At 33.4% G+C, this 8,912-nt stretch overlaps 1 protein-coding gene and 1 long non-coding RNA gene across 2 annotated transcripts; both read right to left on the bottom strand.

Moving 5' to 3' along the window:
- Positions 1 to 2,774: 2,774 nt before the first annotated feature.
- On the bottom strand, positions 2,775 to 4,083 carry LOC122301124. The gene is made up of 2 exons (XR_006240141.1): positions 3,693 to 4,083; positions 2,775 to 2,995 (listed from the first exon to the last, which is right to left on the bottom strand). It is a non-coding gene; the product is annotated as an uncharacterized LOC122301124 (long non-coding RNA).
- A 1,618-nt stretch (positions 4,084 to 5,701) lies between these two features.
- Positions 5,702 to 7,463, bottom strand: LOC122295440 (EPIDERMAL PATTERNING FACTOR-like protein 8). The gene is made up of 2 exons (XM_043104461.1): positions 6,543 to 7,463; positions 5,702 to 6,192 (listed from the first exon to the last, which is right to left on the bottom strand). Exons 1-2 carry the CDS (start codon positions 6,628 to 6,630, stop codon positions 5,975 to 5,977), a joined length of 306 nt encoding a protein of 101 aa, XP_042960395.1. The 5' UTR covers positions 6,631 to 7,463; the 3' UTR covers positions 5,702 to 5,974.
- Positions 7,464 to 8,912: the final 1,449 nt, after the last annotated feature.

The following is an 8,912-nucleotide window of genomic DNA, read 5'->3' as shown; positions in this document are numbered from 1 at the left end:
TACTTTGAAATAAAAGAAAGGGTAGGGTGTGTGAAGGAACAAGAGATGAGTCAATCTGGGCCGTACGATTGTTGTTATCTTGCTATGTGGCACAGCACATTGCTCAGTGTAAGCGGCTCGGATTAAGTACTGTTCAATCATACTGTCTCTGAGGGACTGACACGTGGGTTTATATCACGTGACGTGTGAGCCCACCATAGTTGATTGACTCTATTTTTTAATCATCCGCTGGCATCAGGATTGCACGGTCATGAATCGGTTTTGGAAGTAACGAAAGTGGCATCCGCTGCCTGCTTAGCTTTCCCCATGGACTTTGACACGTTCTTCCTTGAATCAGAAAGAGAATGTGGCTCTATGTCACCCGACTGTCACAAAATGTTCACCAATGACCAATGAGTGCCCGGATATGATTATGAGAACGAACATAATTGAGGATGTGATACATTGAGATTATTTTATAATCCAATGAATATTATAAGCTAATTATCCTAATGCATTAGGAGACGTGGATGCGGCAGTTCTTTCTAGTCAGTTTAGATCAATACATTACAGCATAACTCTCTTTACTGCAACTTTCAACTGCAGTTTTATAGTCTGTTTATCAGACTAATTAAAAATCATCATCAAACAATTTTTCTCTTGTGTGAATTGGATGAGAGCCATTTGTTTGGTTCCGATCACTCCTTTTATTTTTTCTTTTTGTGTTATAATGTGTGTTAGCTTTAGGAAGACTGTAGGGGACTCACACCCCATCAAATTTGTATCTTGTTTTTGTTAGTTTATCTATAAATGTTCTACTTTCTAGGGGGGAAAAAAAAACCTAATGCATTACAAGAATGACCTTAAAAATCTACTCATCATTCCTACGAGTGTAAAAAAAAAAAAATCAGAAAACTGGTTAAATCGGATCAGACTAAATTGAACTGGTAGATTCAAACCAGTTTCTAAATAATCCAGTGCAATACCAATTCTTAAAAATCAAAACTAGTCCTAAACAGTTAGACCGATGCGGTACCGATTCCTAAATTTTGAAAATCGATTTAAACCGAATTGAAACAGTATATATTTATAATTTTTTATATTTTATTATATATTATATGTTAAATTGCTAATTAATATGACATAAAATTCTAATCTTATTATTCAAGTCAAATAATTTTATAACATAAAATTAATATAACATGTGATATAGCATAAAATTAATCTTATAATTTTTACAACATTTGATAAATTTTGGTCTATTTATTAATATCAAGTTATTAATATAAATTTACTTTTGATATATATAAAGAATAAATACATTTTTACAGATTTGATCATATATGCTCATATAAAAAGTCTAGAACTTATATAAATTATATTTAAATTCAATATTATACTAGTATGTGTTAATTGTTATAAAATAATGTACTTGTACTATAATATAAATAGATTTACAGTTTAGTATATATAAATATCATATTATTACTAACATTGATAATTCGTAAAACTAGAAAAATTAGACCAAAATCGAAAAAACCAGAAGTTTCGATTTAGGTAGTGAATCGGCCTGATATCAATTCTTAAATTTTTAAAACTGATATATACTAATTTGATTAAAAAAAATGTATAAAACCGAACCCTTTACACCTCTAATCATTTATACATTACACTCCACAAATAATTTTTAAATTTTTTTTCCTTACCAAATATGTGATGTATAAATAATGAATAGAAAAATTCCTTTAATTTAATAAGAATAAAAATAAAAACCCTAGTGTAATGTGCGGATGATAAGTAAAAATACTCTTTATAAAATAAGTTTTATGTATTTTATCTTACAAAAGGCCATTCCATTTTGATCTCGTTTGGATATAAGTAATGTTTTATCTCATCGTATCTCATATTATCATTACAATTTTTTTAAATTTTCACACAAAATATAATAAAAAATTAAACTTTTTCAAACTTTAAAACAATAATAATAATATTTTAATAATATTTTATTCAAATTATAATTTTCATGTCGTCTCATCTCATCTCAATCCACTATCTAAACAGTACCTTAAATACAACCTATAGACACAAAATGTAGGTTTGGTTTGCTTGTCACGTACATAAACCATACTCTACTATACGAGTATCAATGTTTTGAATTTTGTACCGTATTGGCCAGTATTTCTCGTACCAGAATAGTGACCGGTATAGAAAATGCATGTATTTCATATCGAATTAAATAGTGGCCGTATTGGTATGTTTCAATCAATACCGGTTGTACTAGTACCTGTCGAAATTAATAAATTTTTGTAATTAATGTAAATATTCTAATTTTTTCATAATTTTCATTCTAATTTTCACATCTAAAGACTATTTTCTTAACTTAAAAATATTATTAAATTTTTTAAATATGTTTTAACTTTTTAAAACTTGCATTGATATTATTTTAAAATATAATTTATACATATATAATTAATTTATTATATATAGATTATTACAAAATATTACCTGAAACGATACCAGTACCGAAATATTTCTTCCAATTTTTTAACTGAAATGATATTAAAAACATTACCCCGAATACATCTCATCTTGTGGGTGGGTTCCCATGCACCCAAATAGTGGGTATAACAGTCCTACTTATTTTCTGCAAGTTTTATGGTCTTTTCTTCTGCTAAATAAAAATGGGAGACCTGATCATGGTAACATCATAACTACTGAGAACAGAACGGGAAGGATCTAGACGGTAGAAAGGCAAAGACACTCTCAAAAAATTAATGGACGTTTGATACTCCAAATTGCCAATAGCCCAGAGTCAGTGCCAAATCCAAATTCATATCATATTGACTTTGATAAACCAGTACGTTTTTTCATTTCCCGAATGCCTGATGCCTGATGTATTATCCTAATGCAATTCCCCCAATCCCATGCAGAAGCCCAGAAGAGGAAATAGTGAAATACATCCAGGAAAGAACAGTAAAGAAGATCTGTTCTCTATCTCGAAATTTGAACAAAGATGCTGCAAACTTCAGGCACTTCAGCACTAGTGTATTTTATATAATGCACACGAGAAAAAATAATAATAATAATAAATAAATAAATAAATAAGGGTATTGGGCATAAGAGGCAAAAACAGGGTGGGGCATGAGAGACAACCATCTATTCCCTGGTCAATTTTCCATTGGCATGCATCGATTCTAAAGAAATCATGGACATGCCACCAACAGATGATATGGCTTTTTACAGTCATCCTTATTTTGTTTTGCAAACCACATCCAATCTCACAATATTCATACAATTGAGATCCTCGTTTTTTTCAGTAATTGAAAATGAATCATGTCAGTAGTACGAGGCTATTAACCAATCTTGAAAATTAGAAGAAGGAATGTGTCAAGTCGTGTTTTTGTTGTAATATTGACATCATGTAAATTATATATGTTCCTCAACCACACTCATATTAAGTTTGAATTAAATTTAAAAAATAAATCATCAAGTGATTTGCAAGAATAGATAAATGGGTTGAAAAGGCATAACTTTTCTTACAATCAAAAGAAAAAATAATATCATGCAACCAAAAAAAATACTCAATATGCATTTTCAGCAGATAATTACTTGTCTTCAGAATCGGAAATCGAACGCATGTCAGCCAAAAAAACTACGTAAATGCAAAAGAAAACCAAAACAAAAAATCAACGAACTCAACGTGGAACCCGAACCTGTGAGAGAAAGCGGGTTAGAATTCCGGGTGTGGTGGCTTGGCAAGGAAGAAGGAGCGGCGGCGCGCGAGGACAGGAGGGAAGGAGATGATTGGCGGAGACAGGGAAGAAGTTGTGGGAACGGGTGCATGGTATTATAGGGAATTAAAGGAGGAAGAAAGAGAGGGAAGGGTTTTGGAAGTGGTTTATGGAAGACGGTGGTGGAGGGAGAGACGCTGGAACCGAGTCTCAGATGGTCGGGCCATTTTGAAGGAAAACCGAACGAGCTTCGATTATGGAATTTGGTTAGATGCTCTAGTTATAGCCTATAGGGCTGGTTGATGGGCTTGGTGCTTGGGCTCGTGTCAATGTGGGCTTGGCTAATTGGACTTCAAATTTCGACTCTTACTGTTCTCTGACCCAAATCTAAAAAAAATTACAAAAGCATACTTATTACTACTGTTCATACAAGCTGCCAAGCTGGCAGAGAAATGCTAAATCAACAGATGGTGGGTCCCAATCAAAGTTTTGAAATCCGTTTCGGAGACCATTCCGGTCAAGGTATTGGAACGAAATATTTCGGTACCGGTACGTTTCGGTGTACCGTTTCGAGATTAATTATATATTATATATAAATATTTATATGTATATATAAACTAATAATTAATAAAATAAATACATATATATGTAAGTGTGTGATATGTATATGTGTATATATATAGAAGAATTAAAGATTTATAAAATGAATATATATTGAAAAAAATCATAAACTTGAGTTACGACACAAAAATAAAGGAAAAAAATTAAAGAATAGACAGATTATTAAAAGTAACAATACTTCTAGTGCACGGAAAGAGGTATTTGAATTCTAAAAGTACAATTTTATTCATTATTTTTCAACTTATTTACAAGAGAGTTTTTTTTTTTTTTTTTAGACCGGAATTACTATTCCGGCCGGAATTGACCGGAACGGCCGGAATTTGACCCGGAACGGAATAGACACCTATCCGGTTCCGGTCACTGTTCCGGCCGGAACGGAACGGTTTTTAAAACCTTGGTCCCAATAGTGTCGATTTTTTTTTCTTTTTTTATTTAGTGATATTTTTTTAATGATGTTGTGAAATTTTTTTTTAAAATATAATATTTAAAGGTGTTAAAAAAATATATGAAAAAATAAAATAAAAAGATGAAATACAACCAATTTTGGTGGTTGTAGCCCAAGTAGCTAACGTATAGAATTATTTAAAATAAACTGCATAGGTTATGATCAAAGCTTAATCTCGCCTATTACCCCAAGTTGAATGTCCAAGTTTTTTGCTTTTCAAATTTGAAATATTCAGAGTGTTTAGATAGTGAGATGATTTTAGATATTTTATAAATAGTAATAAAAAAGTAATATTAAAATATTAAATAATAATGAATAGTGATAAAAAATAATGAAAATTAAAAAAAAAATTATTATAAAAGATAGATATATAAAATAAGTACTACAATATGTTCGTAATATTTGACAACAAATAAAAAAAAATGTTATAATATATTCTTTATAGATGTAGCGATCTCTGAACAATCGTTTTCTCATTAGTCAAACAATCTTGCAATGCGCAAACATTGATCAAGTAATTAAATACAACACATCCAAGGCTTGTTTAAAGAAAGCCTATATATGATGGTTTTCGAATTCCAAAGGCAATCCCCGAGACAAAGCAATTAATTAAAGTCCTTTTGACGGGTCTCTATCCGTCCGAACCCTCAGGTTGTACGTGGAAGGTGGCCGTGATGATGATCTTCATCTATTGCTACGTACGTACGTACGTGCTTGTTTCTGAAAAGCTTTTGACCTGTCGCATCGTATTAGTCTTTGCTCAATCATCATGAGGGTACTGGGTCACGAAGGGATCGAAGGGAAGAATGATTAATTCTGTTTCATGTTAGATCGATGTCGTATAAATGCAATGCAAGAAAGGCAGTAGCTGAAACTAGAGGAATTTATGGGTATCGTCAAACCAAACACTACGTTAACATTAGCGTAAAAAGTCTGATCATTATGATCAGCAAGCGCATCAAGCATTCAATGCGACTAAAAAGCAACCCAAAAGAATCTATCTCAAAATAATATTTTCTTAGACAAGATGAAGTAAAGGAGTGCAGGGCCGCATGAGATCGAAATCACTTAAATCTAATGATATCATACAGCAAACTACAAGTGATAAGAGAGACGAGAGGCGCCTTGAAATGAGCATTTTTCTGGTCTTTAATTTGTAACAGTTTTCTACAAACAGAATGGTGAGTGATTGAGATATTCATGGTTGATAGAACTTATTCCCACATCTGCATTTCCATGTGAGGAGATAGTAGCTGTCATCTTCATTAAGAGACCATGCAGCGAAACTCCCTTTGCTTTGGTGAGAAGGAATGACTAGAGTAGCAATGCAAGGCCTGCAATTCAAGCACTTGTTCACACAAGCAGGTGGCTTTGATCCCAGCACCAGTTCCTTCCGCGCTAAACTCTCGCCGTATCCTGAAGATCATAGCGATCCAATTAACATGGCAGTAAAATGCATGTAACTTTACTTAGTGCAGTACTTAAACGTCATATATAGTGTCGACCCCATTCTGGCACTGCATGGTATTAGAGACCTCACAGTTCAGAACCCCGTTAAACAGGGATGGGGGAAGATAATTTATCAAGTACACGCGTATAATAGTGAATGATGAAAAACTTAAAACAGTAAAATTAATTTAATATCCTGGAGAATAGATCAGACTCAAACACCCCGAGGAGAGAAAGTAAGATGCACTTGGGATTTTTGCACCATGTTTGAGAAAGCTCTGAACAGTTTCTACCGAATGGATTGGACTTTGTTTTACCTGATTTCGGAGGTATAAACGTGAGAAAAAAGACGAAAGCCACAGTGACTGCTACTTTCAGGCCGCGTAGACAGGTTCTTGGGGCCATCAGTTAGTCACAGCCTATGAAGATATTGGCGATTGTGAGGTAAATTACAGTTAAGAAGGGGATTCAGAGAAAGAAGAACAGAAAGAACTATAGAAGGATCGGGTGTTTGATTGAGATAGAATGGAGGGAGGGAGGGAGGGATTTAAGCACAGAGAAAGTATCTTAAGACTTAAATAATGTATGACCAGGTTGAGGGCTGTTTCCTGTGGAAGAGACAGTCCCCTGGAGCCGTGGCTCGCTCACCAATTACAACAATTCTGTGAGTAGGAAAATGTGCTTTTTTTTCTTTTTTCTTGCTCTTTTTGGGGAACTGTTGCACTGACTTTAGGTTGTTAGTAAATGACTGAGGACTGAAGTCCATATATCAAAGCTGACTTGATTGTCATGGTGTAGACTGTGTAGTGGACAGCTCATAACCCCAGTTAATCCTTGCTTTGAAATTAACTGAGATCCCGACGTGACCAAAAATTTTGAGAGTTTTAAGAAGATAGTATGAACTGTAGACTGTAGTACTTGTTTTATATTTTTGCTTGTGAAAAATTCTCAGGTGTATTTAAAAAGATATTTAGAAGGAAACAATTATTGAAATGTATACATAGAATACTCCGATGCTGATCAGATTTGATTTCTACAACCTCTATTACTATTCAGGACAGGCATTTGTACATGTTGTAGTTGTAACAATTAAATACGTCTCCCATTGATGATATTAATTAAAGCAGCATACGTACGTGTCCTTCACTGTAAACTACGATCTTCTCCCATAATGAGTTTTCCAGCAACCTATATAGTCTTCGTCCAAGCAATTCCCTCAAATATTGCTGCTCTCACTACAAGAAATTAGGCTTTTTTCAACGATTTTAGTATTGTTACAAATATAATTGCTGCAATTGCAGATTAATTCCAACGAATTTGATGTCGATGCAGACTTTTAACATCAAGTTTTAAAATTGATTTTTTGCAGCGATTTTTTTACTTTTTACAATGTGAGCCGACCCCATGTGAGCGAATGGTGGACGGGGATCAAGCATGCATGTCCATGATTCTTTTGACCTGCTTTATAAAAAAGCTCATAAAAAGAACAAACAAACAAAGATCATGAGAATGTTCTCATCATGATCGAAGCTACATTAAAAAAATATTTACATAAAATAGTTGAGCTTTTCGTATTGTTTTTTAGTACTGTTATATTTATAAATAAATTATATAAAAATAATCTCATAAATTAATATAATTTTATCTGATTTATTACATTTATTTTATAATAAAAATAATTTTATAATTAAAAAATTATAATAAAATATATTAATTTATAAAATTATTTTTATATAATTTATTTGTGATTAAAATAATTATTTTTTGCGAGTGGCGCTGGGAAATGGCGGTTCAATAAAAACGTACGAAAGGTCGATGAATGGGGGCAAAAGTATTGTCCCAATACGCAATCGTACATGAATATAAAAGAAATGTCGACGAGTACACGAATTTCGAAACCCAACAACAGGGACAAGCACCCCCAATCTAACGGTTGCTAGTAGGGGTGTCTTCACTGATCTGTCTTTGTACGGAAAGAGTGTGAAGGAATGGATTGGACGTAGCATTGGCAAAACTGTTGAAATGATAAGTACAACGTCATTCGAAAGCAGCAAAAATGCCAGATGCTACCGAAAGGTAAGGGCTTTGATCGAGTTTATCTTTTGGTGGGTCCAGATTCTGAACCTGATCGATCGAGGCTAAAAAGGAAGAGAAAACCAACCCTTGATCTGGGCAAAATGTAAAGCTCCACCCGTTTTTCCTTTTCTGTAAAAGGATATCCATGATGCTAGTCCTTTTTTCAGCACAGAAGGGTTATAGTTATATTTACTAATGAGTAAAGACTAGAGAGAGTAGTGTCGTTTGAGGCCTTCGAACCATTTTTCCTATTTCATAGTCATAATTTGATTTATAAAATTTAAATTTTAAATCCGTTTGTTATAGGGAAACTTTTCCATTGGCGACAAGCAGGATATGAAGTGATCAAATAAGAGTTCGGTTTCAATTGGAAGGGACAGGCTTGGTCCGGGATTGTCGAATTAAAAGCCAGATAAACAACATCCAAAATTCAATATCGTGGGAGATTATGATTCACCTGCATTGTTCTATTAGGATGGTCAGGAAAAAGCTAATGGAGAAAGAATGAATTAGAACCCATCTGGATGTTAGCTACGCAAACCATGAAAACTCTGGTGAGGGCTGGTGGTAATTAAGGCAGTGTAGACAACCTTTAAGAGATTCTGCAAAAC

Source organism: Carya illinoinensis, chromosome 2, assembly GCF_018687715.1.
Source record: "Carya illinoinensis cultivar Pawnee chromosome 2, C.illinoinensisPawnee_v1, whole genome shotgun sequence".
In the NCBI taxonomy this organism is placed as follows: Eukaryota; Viridiplantae; Streptophyta; class Magnoliopsida; order Fagales; family Juglandaceae; genus Carya; species Carya illinoinensis.
Note: the sequence above shows the minus strand (reverse complement) of the source record. Positions and strands in the feature narration are given on the sequence as shown.